The sequence below is a fragment of the Bufo gargarizans genome, chromosome 1 (assembly GCF_014858855.1).
Source record: "Bufo gargarizans isolate SCDJY-AF-19 chromosome 1, ASM1485885v1, whole genome shotgun sequence".
Taxonomy (NCBI): domain Eukaryota; kingdom Metazoa; phylum Chordata; class Amphibia; order Anura; family Bufonidae; genus Bufo; species Bufo gargarizans.
Window position 1 is genome coordinate 635,276,841 of NC_058080.1, and position 26,974 is coordinate 635,303,814.

General features: G+C 46.5%; 1 protein-coding gene across 1 annotated transcript in view; it reads left to right on the forward strand.

The window, feature by feature from the left end:
* Window positions 1-5,193: 5,193 nt before the first annotated feature.
* Window positions 5,194-26,974, forward strand: part of ERAP1 (endoplasmic reticulum aminopeptidase 1) — a 54,836-nt gene continuing 33,055 nt past the window's right edge. Inside the window, exons 1-3 of the mRNA XM_044275980.1 lie at window positions 5,194-5,352; window positions 23,412-23,963; window positions 24,477-24,615. Coding sequence (XP_044131915.1) covers window positions 23,482-23,963; window positions 24,477-24,615 — 621 coding nt within the window. The 5' untranslated portion in view covers window positions 5,194-5,352; window positions 23,412-23,481. The remainder of the gene's footprint in view (window positions 5,353-23,411; window positions 23,964-24,476; window positions 24,616-26,974) is intronic.

Sequence of the window (26,974 nt, forward strand, 5' to 3'; positions counted from 1 at the left end):
ACTGCTTCCCGTTTAAAGGGGTTTTCTGAGATTTTGATACTGATGACCTATCCTCTGGATAGGTCATCAGTATCTGAATGGTGAGGGTGCGACACCTGGGACCCCCACTGATCAGTTGTTTTGAGAAGGCACTGGAACTCCTGCAAGTGCCGTGACCTTCTCTGTGTTTACGAAGCACAGTGCCATACATTGTATAGCAGCTGTGCTTGGTATCGCTTGAATGGGGATGAGCTGCTCCTAGGCTACGCGAGGTCCTCTATGGGTTAAACCAGGCATGTTCAACCTGTGGCCTTCCAGCTGTTGTAAAACTACAACTCCCATCATTCCCAGACAGCCCACAGCTATATCAGCCTACAGAATGGCATGGTGGGAGTTGTAGTTTTACAACAGCTGGAGGGCCACAGGTTGAACATCCCTGGGTTAAACAATTTGGCTTTGTTTTTATTCCTATTTTACAATGCGAAGTCTATGATATATTTGTCCTAGTGCTTTGAATTGCTTCCACTAGTTGGACTTTAAACAGCCCTCTGGATTTTTCCTGCCTTGCACTTTGTTTATTTCTCTGTCCGATCAGCTTTGGACAAGTAATTGAGCAAATGTTTGTATACTTCTACTTATGTTGTACTTCAGTAAAGTTTTAAATTTTTTTAAAAAGGCCATTCATTTGATCTTGTATGATATTCTTATTTTCGGAGATACTGACTTTTGGGGTTTTATTAGCTGTAAGCCATAATCATCAACATTTCTGTTGCCTTTTTGCTGTGCTGTATCCGCATCCACCGTGTTTTATGAGGAAATAATAAAAGCTGCGAAAGATGTTTGGTGAGTGTCGCCGTTTTGTTTTCTCTACATTTGTGGTTTCAAGAGTTGGAGCTATAGTTGGGCTGAGCACCGCCAGTGAACACAAACTCTGCATAATTGTCCTGTCCATCTATGTAAGTAAATCTATATTAGAATAGAGGATTGGCATTCATATATGGCAAAATGTGGAAAACACACAATTTATTAGTAAATCAGCTAGTTGGTAATAAAATGTATTACTGCTAAAATAGTGGGTTATAACATACATAAAACAATGAGGTGGGTATATATAAAGATGTTGACCACTGATAGGTACAATATACGTGGGTGATAAAAAATACTAAATACTATAAAATAATTGTCAATATAAAATTAGCAATACGTATAAAAAAATGTATAAAAATAACAACGGTTTCCACCCACCGAAGGTCTGTATTTGCTGTTAGTAGAATTACAGCATACAAACTACCGGAAAAATTGTATATAGTGACTTCAGCAATAAAAACAACCCCCCACATACAAAACTGATTATGTGGGGGGCTACTATATAAAGCATTTGTGGACCGGGATATTTGCTATTTGAGACACCTAGCACAAATGACCTATGCTCGTATAATAACCTCTCTGACATGGAGCAGTAACGAAGCAATACATAGCGATCTTATTAACGCGATCAGTGTGACTGTCGGAATATCTGCCAGAACTTTTTATAGGAATATTTTTGAGAGTTGAATGTATTGAGAGGAGTACCACTTTAATGAGCGGAAACTGGTTACACTGTACTTTTTCTCCTACATATCAGTCCATATCCAACACTCAGGACTGACACTGGTCTGCATTGGAAGACGCAGGGGAGGAGATTTAGTGTCACCAGCCTCTGCTTTATTATTATTTTTTTATACTTATTACTAATTTTATATTGACAATTATTTTACTGTATTTAGTATTTTTAATCACCGCTGATGTTAATGTAGCCAAAGGGCTTATGCACACGACCGTGGCTTCAGTCCGCATCAAATCCGCATGTTTTGCGTGTCGGATGTGGACCAATTCATTTCAACATGTCCATATGTCACTGCCGCACAAAAAAAATAGAACATGTCCTATTCTTGTCTGTTTTGCAGACAAGCGTAAGACAGTTCTACAGAGGGCAAGGCGGTCCATTCCGCAAAATGCAGAACACACACAGCCAGTATCTGTGTTTTGCTGATCCGCAATTTGAGAGCTGCAAAAAAGTCAGAAGAATACATGGGATTATAGATCATATACCACTCTGCATACAGCAAATCCCACCTTTACCAATAGCCCAAATCAAAACATAAATAAATAAGACACGTGGACACTTTATATGGTGGAAGATTTGGGCCACGACCAGCTTTATTAAAGAACAGCTTAAACCAAATAAACATTAAAACCATGTACCAATATAACTTAATAACCAAATAATGGCCCAGCTATAAACTCGGACCATCTAGCTTAATCCCACAGATTAGACCAGCCATAAACTCGGCCTAAATACCAGAATAAAACTTGTCCGCTCACCACTTCAGTGAGCGACTTTCAGGGCCGGCCTTTGGGGTGTGCGGGCTGTGCGGCCGCACAGGGCGCCATAGCAACAGGGGCGCCGGGCGGCCGACAGCTCGCAGTGTAATATGCGGCAGGCGAGCGAGCTGGCGGCGGTGGCTGGGCACAGGGAGATGAGCGCTTCCATTGTGGAAGCGCTCATCTCCAGTCATCTGTATCGCCGTCCTCAGGACAGCGATACAGATGCCTGCCTGTGCTGCGGTAGGGGAGGGAGAGGCGTGTCCCTTTCCCTTCCTCTGATAGGCTGCCGGCCTAGTGCCTGCAGCCTATCAGAGGCCGGCGCAGGCGGCGCAATGACGTCATCGCGCCGCCTGAGCCATACAGCGTGGGACACAGGCCAGAAGAGGCCTGCATCGCATCACTGACATGGAGGTAAGTACCGGTATGTGTTTTTTGATTTTATTTTTATTATGTACAATACTTTTACTGGTGGGGGCTGTTATTACTGGCAAAGGGGGGACTGTTTGTTATTACTGGCAAAGGGGGGCTGTTATTACTGGCGGGGGCTGTTATTACTGGCACAGAGGGGCTGTTATTACTGACACAGAGGGGCTCTTATTACTGGGGGCTGTTATTACTGGCACAGAGGGGCTCTTATTACTGGGGGCTGTTATTACTGGCACAGAGGGGCTGTTATTACTGGGGGCTGTTATTACTGACACAGAGGGGCTCTTATTACTGGCACAGAGGGGCTCTTATTACTGGGGGCTGTTATTACTGGGGGCTGTTATTACTGGCACAGGGGGGCTGTTATTATGGGGGGCTGCTATTACTGGCACAGGGGGGCTGCTATTACTGGCATAGGGGGCTATTATTACTGGCACGGGGGGGGGGCTGTTAATACTGGCACATGATTGGGGGCACCTACTGAGGCCACAAAGGAGGGGTATTTTATATGGGCTCTCTGTACAGTACAATTTTATACTGGGACACATGGTGGGTACTATGGGGAAGGAGGGTGTGGAGCACTATGGGGTCATTTACTAGGGGCACTATATAGGGGTATTTTATACTGGCACATTATGGGGGCACTAGGAGGACATTAGCTCAAATGGGGGAATTACAAGGGGGTATTTTTTGCACTGTCACATTATAAGAAGAATTATTACTACTGGGGGGGCATTATGGTGGGCTTTATTACTCCCCCATGGTATGACCACCTAGTAGCAGCACCAGCCTCTCCGTGCTCTGCTATTCCTCTGCCCCTTCTCCAAATCCTTATTATGAAATCTTTCTCATTAGGATAAAGCACAACATCAGCTCGGCCCCCGGCCAAAGTGTGGAAGTGGCGTCCGAGATCCCCAAGGGCCAAGCCAAGTAACTGTAAGTTTTCATGTGAAATATGTTTGTTATACACATATAGCCTACACTGTGCCACACAATATTTTTTTTTTTGAGAGGGGGGGCCACAAGGTTAGCTCACACAGGGCGCCTGAACACCTAAGGCCGGCCCTGGCGACTTTACCCCTCCTTCTAATAAAGCACTCGTGACAATACCGTGAAAATGGGCGGGTGGAGCCCCACACTTGCTAATTGGCTGACAGCCACCGCAATATATACACAGACAATCCCCCCTCCCCACAATTCAGCACCCAATGCCTTAACTGTTGCTGGGCATCAACAATTAATCTGCCCAGCAACTACCCTTCATAGGTGCCCAAACTATCCAGTCTCAGATCCTTGACATTCACCCAGCAACAATGGCTAAATTTAGCCACCCTAACCACCAATTTTGGCTGGAAAATTCCCGCCAAAACCCTCACATAATGCAGGGATCTCAAGTCTCCCGGACATTCAGGGAGTCTCCAGCTATTAGATAGCGGCTCCCTGACGCCCGCATGTGAAACAATATATCCCGGAAGGGTTTACTCGCAGTAAACCTTTCCGGCAACCTGTAGCAGTGTCCCCTTCTCGGCGATGCCAGCAGTCCGCAACGGCGCATCAGGCTGAGCCTGTGCGCATGCGCGGGATCTCAAAGCGGGAGGTAGGGAGGGGCGGCACTGAGGAGTAGAAGGCGGCACTGGGCACGAACGGCGATGGGCACCATGCATCCACAGACCTCCCCTGCTTGGGCACCTTAATTCAATGATTCACAGGTTAGTAAAACCAGTTTTTCCGCAGAATAAAGCCACAAATAGCTTTTATAAGGCCACCTTAGAAATCCGAATGCTACCCTGGACATGAGCATATTTTTAGCTCACAGGGCTTATAGGTGGTGACAGAATCCCTTTAATCATATACATAAATATGATAATTTGGGGCAGGGTAATGGGCCCAGTCCTCCACACCATAGAGCAAAGTGTGCAGATACTGCATATGTTTGGAAAATGTAATAAAAAGTTTGTGGAAAAAAAAAAGAAAACTTCCCGGAAATGAGAAGTGCACCTCCCTGAAATGAGTTTTTGCAGGTTGGGGTGTCTGCATAATGACCTGGGATGATCAAAATCCCATGAGGATCCCTCCATATTAAATTCCGGGATCCTAACAATCTACTGCTCGCTGTTGTCAGCCAGTTCAGGCTGGGCAGAGGTCATCTTCTGGACTGGTAAAAGCAATCTAGTGTTCACGGTTATCTGCCATCTGACCAGGGAGAGGCTGATTTTAGGGTGAGGCTACACTGCGACTTTTTGTGGTGCGACTGATTGATTTTAACTATTTCATTACAGCTGCAGTCTTGTCCTCTGTTATTAACCATAGAAGCACTGCTTGTATATACAGCAGCCCATATCTCTGCTTCCTGGACCCTGTATTATTTGACCCCTGAATGTGGAGGTGTGACCGGTGGGTGCCATAGATCCCTGTGTGCTCAGACTGGAGCATGCTCAGCAGATCCTGAGCAGCTGGAGAGTGAAAGTGAAAGTGCAGGGGCTGCTGTGTGAGCCATTACTGGCGTCTTCATCTATTCCCCATGCTGTGTACAGCCTGAAGACCACCGCGTACAGGACCTGCAGTCAGTGGCCTCTTCAGGTGTGTATGCGAGTGGCTGGGGTCACCGTGTTACCTTCCTTCTCTTCTACAGCTACGTTATTTTTACCTTTGTTTCTTCATCGTCACATATGTTCAGTTTTGGAATCCTCCAGAAAGAAACGACCTGCAGATGTAGCAGAGCTGAACGTGCCTGTCATTCTTCACATACCACATTCGGTTTACCTGCAGCTCCATTCACAGTGAATCCTGATATGATTGTACATACTCAGTACTGCTGCATCTGACATATCCAGCTCTGCTACACCGCTGTTAGGTGTGTGCGGCCCTTTACTGCATGTGGATGTTTATAACTATAACTGATTGATATATCCGGTGTGAATAGTAGAGGACAGAATACACCTTGGCTTTGTTTCCTTGCTTCAGTGTATTTTCAGTAATGGCTGCCCTTGTATGTCATCCCTGCATAGGACTGCTATACGGATGTATAACACGTTAACTAGATGTAATAACTCACCAAGTGTTTGTGTTAACTCTGCTACATCTGTACTTTCTTAGGACTGCTGTGAGTGTGTAACTAGATGTCGTTGCACAATTTACAAGAGAAAGTATCATCTGCAGGAAACAAAATGGCTAACCACCATTTTACGTTCTGATTATGGCCATCTGTCACCTCTAAAAATGACCAGATTACTGGCACTGCTTCACATTACACTGTGGCTGGTGGAAATCCCCCGGCCTGTCAGGCTGTAACTATATGGCTTGGCGTGTTCTGCGGTCCTGCACGTGTTACCTGCTGTCTGTGCATGTAGTGTAACACAGAATGAGGCCTCAGGCAAACCACCATATTTTTCATCTGGAACATTGATGGCATATCGCTAGCATTTTTCATCATTGTCATATAGGTGATGTTCTACCCCTGGACCCGCTCCAATCTCCAGAACGGGGCCCCTGAAGTGTATGCACATGTTCTCCATTCATCGCTATGGCAGAGCAAGCGCGCTCGGCTGTTTTCAGGAGTCTCATAGTGGGGAATAGAGGGTGGCCATGCCTGCATTTCTCCTCTCACTTCGGGGCCTGTTCCGCTCCTGTTCCAAAGCTTCATAGTCCCCAACAGGTTTCCGCTACCTCCCTGTCATGCAGCAGGTGCCTGCTAAGCCATTGGCCACAGAGGAGCCCTTCCGGAGCCAGTGATTGGCTGAGCAAGCATTTCCTGTGTGTCAAGAAAGAGCAGAAAGCAGTGGGAAGCAGCCTATAGTCACACAACAGGGCTCATGCACACAAACGTGTTTTCTTTCCGTGTCCATTCCGTTTTTTTTTTTTGCGGACCCTATACGGAACCATTCATTTCAATGGGTCTGTAAAAAAAAACATAAGTTACTCCATGTGCATTCCGTTTCTGTATGTCCCTATTTCCGATCCGTAAAAAAATAGAACATGTCCGATTATTATCCGCATACGGACAAGGATAGGACTGTTCTATTAGGGGCCAGCTGTTCTGTTTCTCAAAATACGGAATGCACACGAACATCATCCGTATTGTTTGGGGATCCATTTTTTGCGGACCGCAAAATACATACGGTCGTGTGCATGAGCCCTTAAAGACGGATGTTTTTTTACTGATGCCTTTCTGAAAAGCAGAGGTTAACCCCTTGGCGACCTCCGGCGCACATGTACGGTGGAGGTCATCACTTTAGGCTTCATTCACATCACTGCTAGGCTTTTCCTTATATTTGTAATCCATTCAAAATAACGGAAAGTAAATAAATAACGAAAAGCCAACGGACACTAACGGAAAGCATATTTTCAGTCTTTTTAACGGACTGACGAAACGGTTTAAAAAACGGACACGATGCATCAGTTTGCTTTCCGTTATGTTCTGTTATTCATTGTTTTTAAATGGATCCGTTTTTTTTTATTTCATTTGAGCAGGCTCAGAAAAAAAACGGAACAGAAAAACGGATTGCATAATGGATCACATACAAAGCAATCCGTTACAATCTGTCACTTATTGATTTTAATACAAAAACGGATCCGTCACAAATCCGTTATTTTAGACGGGAGCAAAAGTCCTGCATGTAGAATTTTTTTTTTCGTCTAAAATAACGTGAAGCTGGCGGAAAGGAGCTAAACTGAGTGTAACTGACACTTTATCACCTCCATAGAAGTCAATGGGATTTACAACGGATCCGTTTATTTGCGTTTTATTAATCCTCTGAACGGATGAATAGAATGGAAATCCAGATGGTGATGTGAACGAGGGCTTAACCTCCTCACGACCGCCGTATGCAGGATTGCGTCTTCTCGGCGGTCGTGCTCTTCTGGGTGGACGCGCCGGTGCGTCCTCTCGCGAGACGCGAGATTTCCGGGTATGCCGGCCCGCGCATGCGCATCGCGGGCCGGCAAAATTCAAAGAAGAAGTTCGTCATCAACTTGCCGGCCACGATCATTGGCTGGCAGGTTGATGATTTTCAAAAAATCCAATCAGCAGCCATTTAACCCCACATATTAGTAAATATGATGGGGTTATATGGCTGCTGTGCTCCTCTGCTCCTTCTTTTGGTCGGTTGGTTCCAGGAGAGGAGCAGAGGAGCACACATCACTGTGAGTACCCACTACACTACACTTAGCCCCCAGATCACCTCCCAGCACCCAATTAACCCTTTGATCACCCCTTCTTGCCCCTGTCAATCACTAGTGAAAAGGAAAAAAGTGATCTGTGCAAACTGTCACTTTTTTTTTTTTCACTGGTATTGACCGTTAGGTTTTAGGTATAGTTTAGGTCCCTTGGTTAGATAGTTTAGCGATCAGTTAGCGCCCAGCCCACCGCACCGCAGTCCGTTATTCGCTGATTAGCGTATCGCTAATCAGCATTTGTACTTTTATAGTATCTGAAAGTGATCAAAACTGATCACGGTCAGATCTATAATAGTACTAGTGTCACTTTAGTTCGCCCTCCACCCAAAACGCAGTGTTTGCCCGATCAGGCCTGATCGGTCGCCCACACGTGCGTTCGCCCACGCCCGCCCCACCGCAGTGACAAAAAAATTATTATTTTTTGATCACTGCACATTCACTTTACACGCACTGCGGCGATAAAAAAAATCAGTTTTGATATTTTTTATCAACCGCAGCGGCCTCCGGTACTTCGCTAGCCTCCCCTTTGTAAGACAGGCTTGCTTTTTTTTTCTTGGGTAGTCTCAGGGAATACCCCTAAATTTAGTTGCCCAAATGTCTAACAGGGGGTATTCTTCTGAAGAGGCCTACAGGCTTCTGACCCAGTCGGATGAGGAGTGGGAACCCTCATCTGATGAATCCAGCGGGTCAGAATACGAACCTGTAGAAAGCAGTGGCTCTCTGACCCAAAGTTCGGACGAGGAGGTTGAGGTCCCTGATAGCAGCAGGCGTACCCGGCCCCGTGTCGCTAGACCGCAGGTTGCGCAGGATCCGCTTCAAGAGCAGCAGAGTGGGGCTGGTGCTGTCGGATTACGTGGTGAGGCATACACCAGCAGCCCAGCCCTTCCTGGACCTAGTACCAGCACTGCCGTACAACCTGGTGAAGTAGCGAGCACCAGAAGGGCAGTTGAAGCTGGTACGGTGGCACGTGCAGTAGTGACCCCGTCGCAGCCACCGCAAAGACGTGCCCGTAGAGCCCCTAGAATCCCAGAGGTGCTGGCAAACCCTGATTGGCAGTCTCCAACTTCAGCCGCACCTGTAGTTTTCCCTTTTACTGCCCAGTCTGGAGTTCGGGTTGAGACAGCTCAGATCGGTTCGGCCCTGGGATTTTTTGAGCTGTTCTTGACTGCGGAGCTCTTAGACTTAGTTGTGGCCGAAACAAACAGATATGCCACACAATTTATAACCGCTAACCCGGGAAGCTCTTATGCCCAGTCTTTCCGGTGGAAACCAGTCCAAGTTTCCGAAATTAAAACTTTTCTGGGCCTCCTCCTCAACATGGGCCTGACAAAAAAGCATGAATTGCGGTCATATTGGTCCACGAACCCGATTCATCACATGCCCATGTTCTCTGCTGCTATGTCCAGGACACGATTTGAGACCATCCTGCGTTTCCTGCACTTTAGTGATAACAGCACCTCCCGTCCCAGAGGCCACCCTGCTTTTGACCGGCTCCACAAAATTCGGCCCCTCATAGACCATTTCAACCTGAAATTTGCAGATTTGTATACCCCTGAGCAAAACATCTGCATAGACGAGTCCCTGATACATTTTACCGGGCGCCTTGGCTTCAAACAATACATCCCAAGCAAGCGCGCCCGGTATGGGGTCAAATTGTATAAGCTCTGTGAAAGGGCCACAGGCTATACCCACAAATTTCGGATCTATGAGGGAAAAGATCAGACCCTGGAGCCGGTCGGTTGCCCTGACTACCTGGGGAGCAGTGGGAAGACAGTTTGGGACTTGGTGTCACCCTTATTCGGCAAGGGGTACCATCTTTATGTGGACAATTTTTACACAAGTGTGGCCCTCTTTAGGCATTTGTTTCTAGAACGGATTGGCGCCTGTGGTACCGCGCGAACTAGTCGCGCGGGCTTCCCCCAACGGCTCGTTATCACCCGTCTTGCAAGGGGGCAGAGGGCCGCACTGTGTAACGAAGAACTGCTCGCGGTGAAATGGAGAGACAAGCGTGACGTTTACATGCTCTCCTCCATTCACGCAGACACGACAATCCAAATTGAGCGAGCAACCCGTGTCATTGAAAAGCCCCTCTCAGTCCACGACTATAACCTCCACATGGGAGGGGTGAACTTCAATGACCAGATGTTGGCTCCGTATTTAGTGTCCCGCAGAACCAGACGCTGGTATAAGAAGGTGTCTGTATATTTAATTCAATTGGCTCTGTACAATAGTTTTGTTCTCTACAGTAAGGCTGGGAGAACTGGATACTTCCTCAAATTTCAGGAAGAGATCATCGCGAACCTCCTGTACCCAGGAGGTTCCGTGGCCCCATCCACCAGTGTAGTTAGCTGTCTACACGAGCGACATTTCCCCAGTGTCGTTCCTGGTACCTCAAACCGACCGCCACCCCGGAGTGGAATAAGGCGTGACACCCGCTATTTCTGTCCTGACTGTCCTGACCACCCTGCCGTATGCTTTGGAGAGTGTTTCCGGAAGTACCACTCACAGGTACACTATTAGCATAGGGATCATCTCACCAGGACAGGCACACAGGGCTATTAGGGCCCATTCACTCACAGCTGCTGCAAACGTCTCCTTTCACATGGGACAAAGTGCATAACGCACTTCGTCACATCTTTGGGCGCTTTGCGCTTTGCACATTGACCCATGGGGAAGGAGAGGTTTGTTCTATAAAGGTAAAAAAAAAAAAAAAAAAAACATTAAGCAAACACGTTAATGTTTAGTTAAAAAAGTTAAAGTTTACATGTTCTGTTCCAAAGTTAATAAAATTATTGCGTTGTGGCCTGGTTTTTTTTTTTTTTTTTTGTTTTTTTGTTTTTTTACCTTTCAGGTGGACCAACCGATCTACTAGCTGCAGCACCGATGTGCATTCTGACAGAAGCATTGCGCTGCTGTCAGATTACACGCAAGTCGGTGTATGCGGCGCTGCAAGACGGGATTTTCTCCTCTGCAGTGACAGATACGTTTGCCAAGGCATACGAGCTGAGGAGGAGGCAGCGTTCCTATGCTTTGGCAAACACTTTGTATATATATAAAAAAAATCAAAAAAAAATCCCGGCAATGATTTATTCATCCACATCGATTGATGCGAATGGAGAAATCTGGTTTGCCAGGGCATACGAGCTAAGTGGGTATGGATGTAGGGCGGAGCTCCTATGTCCTGGCAGACGCCTTTCCCCTCAATTTTTTTTTTTGGGCAGAGATTTTTTCATCCACATTGATCGATGCGAATGAAGAAATCTGTGCCGTTCATTTTTTTCTTTCAGCCCAGAGGCTGAACGGAAAAAAAAATCTCATTACCTGTATGCTCAAAATAAGGAGAATAGCAGAAACTCCTAATGCTGACCATACATGTAATGATTGCGGAGACCCTCAAATGCCAGGGCAGTACAAACATCCCACAACTGACCCCATTTTGGAAAGAAGACACCCCAAGGTATTTGCTGAGGGGCATATTGAGTCCATGAAAGATTTAAATTTTTGTCCCAAGTTAGCGGAAAGTGAGACTTTGTGAGAAAAAACAAAAAAAATCAATTTCCGCTAACTTATGCGAATTTTTTTTTTTTTTCTATGAACTTGCCAGGCCCCTCATTGGATACCTTGGGGTGTCTTCTTTCCAAAGTGGGGTCACATGTGGGGTATTTATACTGCCCTGGCTTTTTAGGGGCCCTAAAGCGTGAGAAGAAGTCTGGGATCCAAATGTCTAAAAATGCCCTCCTAAAAGGAATTTGGGCACCTTTGCGCATCTAGGCTGCAAAAAAGTGTGACACATCTGGTATCGCCGTACTCAGGAGAAGTTGGGGAATGTGTTTTGGGGTGTCATTTTACATATACCCATGCTGGGTGAGATAAATATCTTGGTCAAATGCCAACTTTGTATAAAAAAATGGGAAAAGTTGTCTTTTGCCAAGATATTTCTCTCACCCAGCATGGGTATATGTAAAATGACACCCCAAAACACATTCCCCAACTTCTCCTGAGTACGGCGATACCAGATGTGTGACACTTTTTTGATGCCAAGGTGGGCAAAGGGGCGCATATTCCAAAGTGCACCTTTCGGATTTCACAGGCTATTTTTTACAGATTTTGATCGCAAAGTACTTCTCACACATATGGGCCCCTAAATTGCCAGGGCAGTATAACTACGCCACAAGTGACCCTATTTTGGAAAGAAGACACCCCAAGGTATTCCGTGAGGGGCATGGCGAGTTCCTAGAATTTTTTAATTTTTTGTCGCAAGTTAGTGGAATATGAGACTTTGTAAGGAAAAAAGAGAAAAAAAAAAAAATCATTATTTTCCGCTAACTTGTGACAAAAAAAAAAAATTCTAGGAACTCGCAGTGCCCCTCACGGAATACCTTGGGGTGTCTTCTTTCCAAAATGGGGTCACTTGTGGCGTAGTTATACTGCCCTGGCAATTTAGGGGCCCATATGTGTGAGAAGAACTTTGCAATCAAAATGTGTAAAAAATGACCGGTGAAATCCGAAAGGTGCACTTTGGAATATGTGCCCCTTTGCCCACCTTGGCAGCAAAAAAGTGTCACACATGTGGTATTGCCGTACTCAGGAGAAGTTGGGGAATGTGTTTTGGGGTGTCATTTTACATATACCCATGCTGGGTGAGAAAAATATCTTGGTCAAATGCCAACTTTGTATAAAAAAATGGTAAAAGTTGTCTTTTGCCAAGATATTTCTCTCACCCAGCATGGGTATATGTAAAATGACACCCCAAAACACATTCCCCAACTTCTCCTGAGTACGGCGATACCAGATGTGTGACACTTTTTTGCAGCCTAGGTGGGCAAAGGGGCACATATTCCAAAGTGCACCTTTCGGATTTCGCAGGCCATTTTTTACACATTTTGATTGCAAGGTACTTCTCACACATTTGGGCCCCTAAATTGCCAGGGCAGTATAACTACGCCACAAGTGACCCCATTTTGGAAAGAAGACACCCCAAGGTATTCTGTGAGGGGCATGGTGAGTTCCTAGAATTTTTTATTTTTTGTCGCAAGTTAGTGGAATATGAGACTTTGTAAGAAAAAAAAAAAAAAAATCATCATCATTTTCCGCTAACTTGTGACAAAAAATAAAAAGTTCTATGAACTCCCTATGCCCATCAGCGAATACCTTAGGGTGTCTACTTTCCGAAATGGGGTCATTTGTGGGGTTTTTCTACTGTTTGGGCATTGTAGAACCTCAGGAATCATGACAGGTGCTCAGAAAATCAGAGCTGTTTCAAAAAGCGGAAATTCACATTTTTGTACCATAGTTTGTAAACGCTATAACTTTTACCCAAACCATTTTTTTTTTTTGCCCAAACATTTTTTTTTTATCAAAGACATGTAGAACAATAAATTTGGCGAAAAATTTATATATGGATGTCGTTTTTTTTACAAAATTTTACAGCTGAAAGTTTTTTTGCAAAAAAATCGTTACATTTTGATTAATAACAAAAAAAGTAAAAATGTCAGCAGCAATAAAATACCACCAAATGAAAGCTCCATTAGTGAGAAGAAAAGGAGGTAAAATTCATTTGGGTGGTAAGTTGCATGACCGAGCGATAAACTGTGAAAGTAGTGTAGTGCCGAAGTGTAAAAAGTGCTCTGGTCATGAAGGGGGTTTCAGCTAGCGGGGCTGAAGTGGTTAAAGAGGTGTGTGACTGGTGATGGCTCGGAGCCTCAAGCAGGCTCCGATACCCATCTCTGGTATATTCCAATAGAGGCCTGCAGGTGGCAGCACGGTATTGGAATGCAGTGAATGGAGTGTTCTGTGATGGATATATACCGTACTCAACACCGAATACAATTGACAACCTAATGATTGCTACTTATCAACTAGGGTGAGTTAAAGGGGTTGTCCTGGTTCAGAGCGGTAATGGCTAGGGCAGCGCTAAAACTGGCCCGTCAGTGCTGGTGATGTCACTGGCAACACTGCTAGGCGGAAACATAAGTCCTTGCCTTGAAAAAATAAACAAGTCCTTGCCTTGCGCTGTACAGCGCAGGGCAAGGGAGAGCACCAGAGCATGCTCATGTCAGAGGGGCCGGATGGGTGTAAAAAAAAAAAAAGAAGTTTTTAGAAAATGTCAAAAAAAAAAAAATATATATATTTGTGTTAGGTGCTTACGGTAGTACAGAGAAGAGCCCTGGAATGCAGGGAAAGAAATGCAGTCGGTTGTGGTGTGCCGAAACCGAGGATGAGGTAGGCCTAAGAAAGAAGAGGGCCCACCCAAGGAAAAGACATAAAAGAAATGAGTTGTAACTGAGTGGAGTGGTGGGAGGGACAAAGCTCAGACCTCAGACGGTGCAGGAGCCAGGTAAGGGGGGTGCCCTAAATAGGCTGGAGGCGGACCTCAGCCCCTCCCACAAATCCAGGCAAATGCCTTAATACTTGTGTTAGGTGCTTACGGTAGTACAGAGAAGAGCCCTGGAATGCAGGGAAAGAAATGCAGTCGGTTGTGGTGTGCCGAAACCGAGGATGAGGTAGGCCTAAGAAAGAAGAGGGCAAAAATGGAAATAACCAGTTTATTTGTAACCAACAAAACATGTAAACAGCTCAACCCGACAAGCTTTGGAAAGCCACTCTTAACTCATGCGCTGGATTGGGAATGTACCGTGCATATGCGGACGACTTCCAGCGTCCCAATTTCTTGATATCATGGGTAGGGATGTTGGCACTGGAGGCTGTGGATGCAGCTCCAATGCGAAAGGAGTGCCCCGAGTAGCCTGACATGGATCATGAAGGTGGTCGTGGTGAGCACCGATCCATGCACTTGGAGTAGCGGTTGAGAGGGTAGGAACCTGTGAAGCTGACTGTAGGTGTCCAGGACCCTCACCGGGCACCATTTGTTGTGCGTGGGGTAATATGAGATGTTGACGGGTAAATGCTGACTACTCTTGGACTGAGGTAGGGTCAGGATGTAGTGATCCAAGTGTTTGGATAAGTGGGAGACGAGGAGACAAGGTGAGGTTTGGGACGTGGAGGTGGTAGTGAATTCCCCGGGCCTCAGGAACCCGTAGAAGGCTAAGTAAATTGCGGTTTTGATGACAGCGTTGGTATTTGAATCAAAAGGCGTGGCGTCCAGCAGGTCGGATAACGCCTTGAAGACATGACTGTCGATGGGCAGCCTTTGGGCTGGACGTACGGGTTCCGTCTTCTGAATGCCTCTGAGTATTGTTTTGATTTGGTGGGAGGCCATGAAGCTGGTGTAGTTAGGGTGCAAGATTAACATGTGATGTTGAATGCCCGTGAGATATAGTTTGATGGTGTTGTATGACATTTTGAGTTTGAGGTGGCAAAAAGAAGCAAATCCCAAAACAGATGACATGATGAAAGGGTGCGTGATGTTGTGTTCTACCAGGAATCTGTTGAAAAGTGTGAACGCTCTGTTGTATGTCCTATGTGTATTGACTGATAGTGAAAAGTGGGCCAAAGACTGGCTATGCCGCATGATGGCCTCTAGTCCAGAATGAGTTGCTGAAATGACGGGGTGCTGGAGGCAGTGAGTGATGCTGACGGGAGATCCTGATGAAATGCCTGGAATTTGAAGCGAGACAAATTGTCAGCAGCCGAATTGCACACCCCCGGGACAATGCAAGAAAAAATTATTGCAGGCGGCCAGCCAAGTGAGTCTTCTCATGAACCTCATGATTGTGAGGGATTTAGAACGACCTTTGTTTATGATCTGGCAGGTTGCTTGGTTGTCCGAGTAGCAGCGGACCGCAAGATTTGCCCATAAATGACCCCACGCCATGGCAGCCGCTACGATGGGATAGATCTCAAAAAGTGCTGAGGTAGTGGAAAATCCTTCCAGACCCTGGACCTCAGGAGGCCAGCCACCCCACAGCCAGTCGTCCCCAAATATGGCCGCAAAGCCTGTGGTAGATGCCGCATCTGACCAGATGGAGGGGGAAGAGTCCGACAGCTGAGAGAGAAACAAGCTCCTGCCATTCCAGGTGGACAGAAATCTCCTCCACATACCCAGATCCGCCGCAGCGTGGGCATCCAGGGACAATCTGTGCGAGTCGTGTCGGAACAAGGGGAAGAGGTGCAGAAGCCGTGAAATAAACGAGCGACCCTGGGGTATGATGCGCATGGCAAAGTTCAGGGAGCCCAGCAGGGACTGTAGTTCTCTGCGGTTGCAGGTGCCGAGTTGAAGATAGCTGTCTATGTGGGTGAGAATGTCCTGGATCTTCCCGGACGGCAAACTGGCTTGCATCGAAGCTGAATCCAACTGGATACCCAGGAAGGTGATGATCATGTCCGGCCCCTCTGTCTTCTTGGTGGAGAGGGGGACCCCCAGTTCCTTGAACAGCTTGATGGTGGCTCTGAGGCTGGAAGGAGGGGAAGTGTTTTCTTCCACCAATAGGAAGTCATCAAGGTAATGTAAAACCAGCGGGCATCTCGCTATATTCAATAGCAACCAGCATAATGCCTCCGCAAACACGTCGAAGATGGCCGGGCTGCTTTTGGACCCGAAGGTCAATCGGGAGAAAAAATAGTACTTCCCTGACCACTTGATGCCGTGCAGGTGCCACAGGGTAGGGTGAATCGGCAGTAATTTGAAGGCGTTGGCGATGTCGGTTTTGCTGAGCCATGCCCCCACCCCCGCTTGTCTGATGGCCGTGATGGCGTGGTCAATGGTGGTGTACTGCAGAGAGAATTCCTCCGAGGGAATGAGGGAGTTGAGACTGGGGTTGCCTGTCCCGTGAGGCGCCGATAGGTCGATGATGAGCCTCTGTTTCTGGGAAGATTTCCCAGTGACGATGCCAATGGGGTTGGTGCGCCATGTGGCAAACGGGGGGGTCTTGAAAGGACCTAGCACAAAACCCTCTGTTACCTCTTGGGCTATGAGGGCGTCAATGGCGGCGGGGTTGTGCAGAGCGGATAAAAGATTGGGACACTCCAGGGTGCCTGTTGGCATGTACAGGATGCCCGTGTGGAATCCTTCTGTCAACCCTGAGATGAGAAAATCTGAGAGATGCCTGGAGGGGTGCTGCGACATGAGCACGGTAAAAACTGGCATGTTGATGGTTGTTAGATACAGTTTTGTGAAAATTTTATTCGGACACATGGATTTGGCATGTGCCCGGAAGCATTTGGTGCATATATGTAACAATTTACATCCGTTATAATTACAGGACCCCTCATTGAAATTATTGCAAATCATGGATTTGCCTAGAAATTTGATCGGCCGACCCAGCTTGTCCCGGGCCAGTCTCTCCGGGACCCTGGAGGGCCCAGCTACCTGGGAGGGGCCCTGTCTGACCGACGTGTTCGGGCAGAAATTGGTGGTGTGGGCCGTGGAGGAGCAGTGCGCACAGGCTGGGGTCCTAAGGCCTGCGAAGTGGCGGCAAAATATGACCGTGTCAATCCTTGCCCAGTTGGAGCGGACTCCGTACTGGGAGAAAGCCCCCGCCACCTTCGCCGAAAAAGACCTGTGATAGTCATAAAACGCTGATCCTCCGTATTTGTTGCCCAAGTCCACCAGTTTGTGTAAGTAGAGGTCGAATTCCTCCCTTCTGTTGGGGTGGACCGCACAGATGACCTCTCTGTAGATTCCGAAGGCCAAAACGAATTCGGGAATGGTCAATTTCCTATTGAGCCGGGCATCCCTGGACTTGACTACAACTGACACCTCGTCATAGGCGTACGTCGTGTTTTCGACCACGTCCTGGGAGGCAATCAGAAGGGAGGCCAGGTTTACATCCTTACCTTCCAGGATATCCCGTTTCAAGTGCTCAGGAATCATATGCGCCGGGTTGACTTCCCGGTCCTCCATGCTAGTGGATGGAGTGATCACCGGTAAACCGGCCGGTGCTGGTGATGCTGCAGGTGGTGGACCCGCCAAGGAGAGGGTCGTGGTGACCGCTTCTAGCCTTTCCAGCCTGGCGTTGACTGTTGACATAGATGTCATCAGAGAGGCCAGCATGGCGTGGATGTCCCCGGTGCCGGACTGGCTGGGTCCTTCCCCCGCATCCCCAGGATTGGTTGATGCGCGCAGCAGCCGGAACAGCTCCGCCTTTCTTGCCGTGGCAGGGAAGGGAACGTGACGTTTCCTTAACTCCGCCGTGATGCGTGGAACTGTCCAGGACCGGATGGACGCCGGACTGGCTAGATCGTCTCCCGGCGTAGCAGTGACCGATCTAGCCGGGGTGCCAGGTAGGGAGAAGTTTTCTAACCCATCCAGCGACATACTACAATAAAAACGTTGATTAATTTGAGGCCACGCAGGAACGTGCTGGCTGGCTAGGCTGAACGGCGAAAAAATTACATTTGCATGGTGACAGATGAGGCCCTGCTAGTTGCCAAGCGGCTTTGAGAGGCTCTACCTATGATTTGGCGCGAGGGGATAATGAGGCCACTCGTGGTAGCGGCAGGATCGTTGGCCTCTCGGTGACTGTAAGACAGGACTAGGGGAAGGGAGTGACAGGTGAGGCCCTCTCTATGCAACATGCGAGACGGCTTACTAACGAGATGGCGCGTTGGGCAGGTGCCTCCGTACGTTTGAGGCGGGGTGTCGGCCTCGCGGGACCACTAACTGCTGGCGAAGCCAAAGAAGGGGGGGTACCTAGTGGGATGATGGTGCCCCTAAAGCCAGCACGCTGACCCTAACGGGACCGTCCGAAATGCGAGGAAGATTCTGGTAAATGAGCAGGTGAACGTACCTGGTACCAAGAAAAATTCTCAGGCTACACGGTAGTGTAAACAGTATAGGTTAACCGCCTAAAACACAAGGGGGGGGGGGGGGGTAGACATGACAAAGTGTGAGAAAAATGTGTAAAGCATGTGGTACATGTGCATGACCGGGAGGATCATGGCGGTTATCCGTGAAATGACAGCTTGCGCCTGGTGTGAAAGGGGGACCGGTGCGTGCCGTGTGGCCATGCCCAGGTGAAAGTGCGTGTCTGCAATGGATGGCGCACTGGGACCATGCCCCTGCCATTCCACCTACCCATTTGAGTATGAAGCAGCGATGTGAATTTTAAATTTTAATTTTATTTTTTTTTGATCAATCATGTGTCCCCTGATTAATCTGATTATCAAATGGGAAATAAATATGCATCACACTGCCGATTCAAACTGATAAAATTCACATTTGGCACTAAAATCCATTGCAATCCATGGGACATGATGAAATCCATGGTGTAACACAGATAAGGAGTATGATTATGAAAACACACAAATTACTAGCTTCATGATATGATAGTGGTAGCCCATGATGGAGAAAAAAGGGGGGCTGCTGGGGAGTGTGATGATGGGGCGTGCTGGGAGGCTCCCCCGCCGTCCGCCGGCGTGCCCCCCGCACCCGATGCGGCTCGCACGGCCGCCGGGACACTGCGCACGCGGCGACTGAATCGCCGCGCATGAGCCGAATCCCGGCCGCGCATGCGCAGACCAGGCACCAGGACGCGGCCGGGCGCCACCGGCCGCGCGGCAGGAGGAGTGGTGATCAAGCAGGAGGTAGCGGGGAGGGGATGACAGGGCCTGCGGTGAGCCCTGTGAAGGTGAAATGAAGCCGCCCGTGAATGGCCGGGGGGGGGGGGTATGAGCGTGGCGGGTGTGGTGTGCGTGCCATGGAACAGCCTGAAGATGGTGGCCGCGGGGAGCGACACCGGGAGCAGGTGACCACCCCCTGCCGGCGAACCCATGCGACCGGAGTCCGCCCACGGCCGCCGGGACACCGCGCACGCGCCGACGAAATCGCCGCGCATGCGCAGAACCCCGGCCGCGCATGCGCAGACCAGGCCCCAGGACGCGGCCGGTCGCCATCGGCCGCGCGGCAAGAGGAGCGGCAACAGGCAGGAGGCGGCGGGGAGCGCAAGCCCAGTGAAGTTGACATGAACGGGGGAGGAAGGGGGGGCCTGAATGATGGATGTTGGGGGGTGATCCCACCGGGGAATGGGGCTGGGACCGACAGGGGCTGACCGGAATCTGCTGGGGAGACGTGAGAAATGCCTGAGAAATGAGCTGGCGGTGACTGCTGCGAGAAGCCGTGACCTGGGTGCAGCGTGTGTGAAACCAACAGAAAAGGGGGACCATGCCGCATGCCGTCAGAGTGTAAGACCGGAGGTGGTGCAGATGTGAAAGAGAATGCATGCCCAGGTGTGACAGAAATGAATGCTTAGTGACTTGTATTGAAACCGTGACATTGGTGCGCCATGATGAAAAGAGCTGAACCGGTACTGGGGCAACCGTGAGGCCCTGCTGACCCGTACGAAATAACTCACAGTTTGACGGGCAAACGCGACCCACAGTGAAACCGAGTGAAGCTGGGAAAGAACAGCAATGCTCCAAAACCAGACCCAGACGGTGACGAAAAGCTCTCAGAAAATCAGCGGCTCGTAGGTAAATTCCTCAGAACTCCAACAAGCGACTTCCTCTCACAAAGCTCAGACCTCAGACGGTGCAGGAGCCAGGTAAGGGGGGTGCCCTAAATAGGCTGGAGGCGGATCTCAGCCCCTCCCACAAATCCAGGCAAATGCCTTAATACATATATATATATATATATATATATATATATATATATGCTCAAATCACCCTTTTTAAAAATAATTAAAAAAATTAAAAAAACATCGTAGATATAGCAGAGTTTGAAAACGCCCCTAGTAATACATAAAATGCAAAAATAATAAAATATACCAATATTTATCCCATACAATAAGTGGTGTAATGGGAAAAAAAATGCAAAATGGTCAATTCACAATTTTTTGTCACTTTACCTCCTCCCCAAAAAATTTAATAAAAAATGTTCAAAAAGTTACACACATTTCAAAATGGTATCATTGAAAACTATAGATTGCCCAGCAAAAAATGAGCTCTCATACAGCTCCGTACACATAACTACAAAAATGTTATAGGTGTCAGAATATGGCAATGAAAAGAAAAAAAAGATACAGGTTTTTTGTTTTTATTTTCAGTATTAAAACACAAACAAAACAAATGTGGTATTGACGTAATCATACTGACCTGGAAAATGAACGTAACAGGTCATTTTCACCGCATAGAGAACTCTGTAAAAATGAAACCCAGAAAATAGTGGCGGAACTGCATTTAGTTTTTTACCAATGCCACCCCATTTGGAGTTTTTTTCCTGCTCCCTGCTACATTATTTGCAATATTAAATAGTGCCATTAGAAAGTACAACTTGTCCTGCAAAAAACTAGCCCTCACCCGGAAAAGGCAAGGAGTAAAGAAATGAAATATCGCAGGGTCCGCTAAGGGTTAAAAATGGTCCCCATAAATTGTATGGGGGCTGTGGGTCCGTAAAAAGCGACAAAATAGAACATATTCCGTTTTTTTACATCTGTTATTCACCGCTGTGTCCATTGTCACTGTAGTATGAATGTAGCCTTACCATAAAGCATCGGAACCGGACTGATGGGGGATCAGTACACTCGGTATTGACTTATTTTTTTATTTTTCACCATGGGGAGACATTTAGTAAAATAATTCCAGAGGCAGAAACACCTTTAGGGCTCATGCACACGAACATATTTTTTTTCTGTGTCCATTCCATTTTTTTACAGGTCCGTATGCAGAACCATTCACTTTAATGGGTCCGCAAAAAATACGGATTCACTCCATGTGCATTCAATTTCCCTATGTCCGCATGTCCGTTCTGAAAAAAATGAGAACATGTCCTATTCGTTTCCGTTTTGCGGACAAGGACAGGCATTGTTACAATTGATTCGCAAAAAAATAGATGCAATACGGATGTACACAGATGTCATCCGTTTTTTGCGGATCCGTGTTTTGTGGATGTCATCTGTTTTGTTTTTTTGCGGATCCGTGTTTTGCGGACCGCAGAATACATACGGTCTTGTGCATGAGCCCTTAGGCTGCTTTCACACAGTTCTTTTCTGGCATTTTTCTGCATGTTTGCACTTTTTGTCACTGTTTCGCTGTAAAACGCCCCAGATGTTAGCTGAATGTCTATAGGAAATATAAAACACTAAAAATCTGTCTAAAAAGTGGCACAATTTGGCACATCCAGGGGGAGATTTCTCTTGGGCATCGTCATAAATTAGGTGCATCCTCTGGCAGTCTGTGCGCCTAGACTGAAATCTATGGCAACTCGGAGATGCTGTAGATTTCAGTTTTTTTTCATTAGCAAACGATGATTTTCTAACATGTCAAGATGTGGATTGCCTGATAAATGAGAGTTTGCTCGTGCATCGTGCAATCGGCGGCAGACTGTCAGATGATCGCTAACGAGTGTTACTACTAATGCTCGTTAGCAATCGTCTGCCGAAAAATTGGCAGGTGTAATACAGGCTTAAACAGGTTGTCTGTGTTCAGCTCTGAACCTGGACATATCCCCTTCTTCGCCCCCCAGCAGCCCCTCTGAGATGAGCATCGGAGCATGTCATACTCCGATGCTCTCCTTTGCCCTGTGCTGAATTGTGCAGGGCAAGGGCTCATTCTGCAGATCCAGAGACGTACTGGGCTCTCCATGGGTAAAGCTAGGTGGAGGCAATAATGGGCAGGCTTTAGTCGGCCTATCAGTGCTGTTGACGCCACTGGCAACACTGCTAGGTGGAAGCCTCTGCCTAGCAGTGAAAAATGTGGGGCAAGGGAGAGAATGGGACCATGAAATGCTCTGATGCTTATCTCAGAGGGGCTGTCTGGGTGAAAAAAGGGATATGTCCAAGTTCATCTCTGAACCCCGGGCAACCCCTTTAAGCCAATCAGTACTTAGTACAGAGAAAGATGTCTATCCTGCATCGGATTTATCATCCAGTGCAGGTCTTGACAGCCGGTCTACCATTACACCATCTTTAGAATTGGTAAATCTGGGACCCTTTGTTTTAAATTGTTCTAGTTTTATCTGATTCCTTTCTGTAGTCAGTGAATAGGAACATTCCTTGTTTTATCCAGAGGTTGAAAACCTGTACAGGCCTAGTACTTCTCATGGCTAAGGATTAGCTACAGCGTATGCCATCGACATACGGTATCACTAAAAAAGAGCATACATACCGATACAAGTTACAAGGGAAAACATGCAGGGATTACGCACACTTCCTTAGGCACGGAGGTCTTCTCCCCTAGAAGCAATGCTTCCTTCCACTGGAGTCAAAGGAAGGTACATCTGTGGAGGTCGTATTACAGGGCTGTGATATGGCCATGTGGATGATGTTGCCAGTCTATTATTGCTTTGGACATGATTGCCTGCTGCCCAGATCACTCTATCTTCTACACTATGCTTTTTTAGTTTTTTGCATTTGCACTATGTGGCCTAAAGACCATCTTTGTAGAAATTTAGCTTTGTCTGTTCAGTACAAATTCTTCTTTGGTGATTTGCCCCCTACATGTAGAGGAAATTGATGAAACTTTCTAAGTTAAAGCTTAATGTTTTTTCCATGTTGAGTTTTGGTCTAAATGTAATGTTTTTTGGTCAAGATCCAGATTTTATTTTTTGACTTGCTGGGTTGTTCTTTCAGGTTCCAGTTTTATAACGTCATTAACATAAGGTAGGGAAAGCGTCCATAAAGGTGAAGGTAACACATTACAATGACTCTTCTATTTCGTCCTGGAATTTTATGCTTCTTATGGACATTTTGCACTGTGGCTAATGTAGCTGATAAGTTAGACAATTCTAAGGAAGCCTTCCCCTGGAAAGACCTCAGATTACCAAAACATGTCATCCCTTTGCACTATGACCTCTCCATACACCCGAATTTAACCACGCTCACGTTTGCTGGCCTTGCCAAAATTACAGTTATCGTAAGAGAGCAGACTCATTCTGTCATTCTGCATAGCAAGAACCTGGTCATAACCAAGACAAGTGTGGAAAGAATAAAGGGGAACAGGCTCGTACAACAAGATTTACACCTTCTGGAGAGTCCCACAAGTGAACAGATTGCACTTCAAGCTGATGATCCATTGAGCCCTGGAGAAAACTATACTCTTCATATTACTTACAACGCCAACCTATCTGACAGCTTCCATGGGTTTTATAAAGGCTCCTACAGGGCCCCAGATGGAGAGATCAGGTAACCTGCTTTTCAATATGGGTATTTTATATGATGACTGATGACCGAAGTAGATTCAAGAAGACCTTAAAGGGGGGTTTCCAGGATTTCTACAGTAGATCTGATTGCTAATTAACTGTTCAGGTGTAGCTCCGAAACGCCACAGCTCTGTAGTGGAGGAGCTGGTTACTGGACCACTGGTCCGACTTTAATATTTCCAGCGCCGGAGCTACTTCTAAACAGCTGATTGTTGGGGTGTCGGATACACATACATGTTTATGCAGATGTTAGAGACTTGATTTATGTTCACGTTTTGTAAGATTACAACTTCCAACTATGTGAACATGTGCTGCTGTAAGGCAACCGCGCTGCCCTCACCCAGTGATCCTGAAGAAATATATTAGTGCCGTCCTCTTTATCATAAAGGTCAGCCATGCTATTACTACAAGCATGATGAGTACTGGTATTGCTGTTATGCTAGATGATACTGTTTATCTGTCATACCATTACAACACTATGATATCTTTTTGCCAGGGTGCTTGCATCAACCCAGTTTGAGCCTACAGCAGCACGTATGGCCTTCCCATGTTTCGATGAGCCTGCCTATAAATCCAGTTTTTCTATAAAAATACGAAGGGAAGAAAAACACAGTGCTGTGTCCAATATGCCCATCGTAAGTATGTTCTGCTACGTCAACCATTCACAATAGGCATACACAGTGGCACGCTTCACCTGTTCTTCCCCTCTTGTTTGTGTCTTCATTCACCAGCAACACCATCAAAAATGCACTTCCTAAGGCCTTGTTCACATTTCCGTTGTTCACTTTGATTTTAATAGCTCTGTTTACATATCAATATTTTTTTACGGATCATGTCGCGTCTCCATTTGGTCCGTTTTTAACAGAAAACTAATAGGAGATACTTTGGAAATTAACTTTCAAATAACATTGTCCACCAAATACGGATTAAACACAGGGAGCAAAAAACAAACACCCGAACCAAACACGAACATCTTCATGGGTGAAACACATACTGATTTTTCTCACAGACATCAAACAGACATGTGAACGAGTCCTAAGGCTATGGTTATGGGCGGGCCGGCAGGACTGTCTCAATCATCATTTCCTACTCCTGTTTTTGGAAGCTGTCTTACATTTAGAACTGTCGGTGGATCTTCTGAAGTTATGTAGAGGCCTGTGCCTCTTCATAACTTCGGCGTAACCACTGCCAGCTATGGGGCTTTAATAAGATCGGCATCTAAAACGCCAGTCTTAATAAATGTGCCCCATATTGTAATTCGGATAGACTCCAATGCTAATGCATTGAGGGCTATGAGAAAAGCAATCTAATGATTGTTTGTTATAGTTCACTATAGGAACTATTAAAAAATGGGGGAAAAAAGTTAAAAAAATACATATTCAATTCACCCACGCTTTCTCCTAAATGAAAATTAAAATACATAAACAATTTAAAAACTAAACATAATGGGTATCATAGTGTGTGAAAACGCCTGTACCATTAAAATATAAAAATATATTCCATATGAATGGCTGATTCCCCATTTTTTGGGGTTGCTTCATCTCCCACCCAAAAATTGAATAAAAAGTCATACACACCCCAAAATGGTATCCATGAAAAGTACAAACAATGCCCCCTCACACAGCTCCATACACCTAAAATTAAAAAAAAGGTATTGGGGTTCAAAGTATGGCGATGCAAAGAAATTTTTTTTTTTCCATTTAACAGGTCAGTTTTACCACATAGGAAACACTGTAAAAACAAACCCATAAAACTGTGGCGGAATTATTTTTTTTCTAATTCCACACCATTTGGAATGTTTTTTTCCCACTACATTGTATGAAATCATAAATGACATTAGAAATTGCAACTTGTCCCACAAAAAAAACAAGCCCTCATATGGCTTTGTGAATGGAAAAATAAAAAAGTTGTGGCTCTGGAAAGGCTGGGAGTAAAAAAAAAAAAAAAAAAAATGGAAATTGCCCAGTCATTAAAGGCTTAAATGTCTTTTTGTATATGCAGTGTGCTTATAGATTTAAAGACTCAGGGGCGGGTACAGCTCGTGTGCGGCTGAACAGGGTCCCAGTAGGTAAAAGGTCCCTACTACCTTAAAAGCAGCTAGAAATGTTATTATTGTCAAACAGAGGTAAGGTATGGAACTAATACGTTTGCAGGCTCACAAGAGATGGTGGATTGTTAGAAAGACATACGGGAGGTGCACATAGGCGTGCGCAGCCTATTGCATTAGGGTGTGCACCCTAAAGCACAAACACAGACGCAGCGCACGCACCTGTGTATGTATGTATATATATATATTATATACACATACACACTCATATATATACACAAATACACTCTGTATACATACAGACCTGCACTATCAATATAATGAAGGGAGAAGAAATCATTTTTAAACTTACCGTATTTTTCACCCTATAAGACGCTCTATTCGCCCTATAAGGTTTTAGAGAGGGACAATAAGAAAAAAATAAATCATTACACCTCAGGTCAGACCACCAATCAGACCCCCAATGTCAATAAGACCCCAATAAGACCTCAGATCAGACCCCAATGTGAATGACCCCCCAATCAGACCTCAGATAAGAGCCCCAGTGCCTCATATCAGCCCCCAGAAAACACTTTCCTGCTCCGGACGCTGCCGCTCCTCACCGCTCGCGCTCGGTAATCCTCTTGTACAGTATGCTGTGTGGGCACGCACAGTGTGAGGTCACAGCGCGGCCTCACACTGTGCGCAGCCTTCACAGTGGAGCGCATGAGGACCAGGAAGAGGTGAGTATAGCGCTTCCTGGCCCTCTGGTACTAATAACTTGATTAGTATTCGCCCCATAAGACACAGGGGCATTTTCCCCCCACTTTTGGGGGAAAAAATGCATCTTATGGGGCGAAAAAGTGCAGCACGGGGGTGACAGAACCAGTGTTTCCTCTAAGCCTTGGCAGCTGCTGAGCGGGATCGGCTCAGAGCTGGGCACAGCGCCATCAAAGGTGGGCGATAGG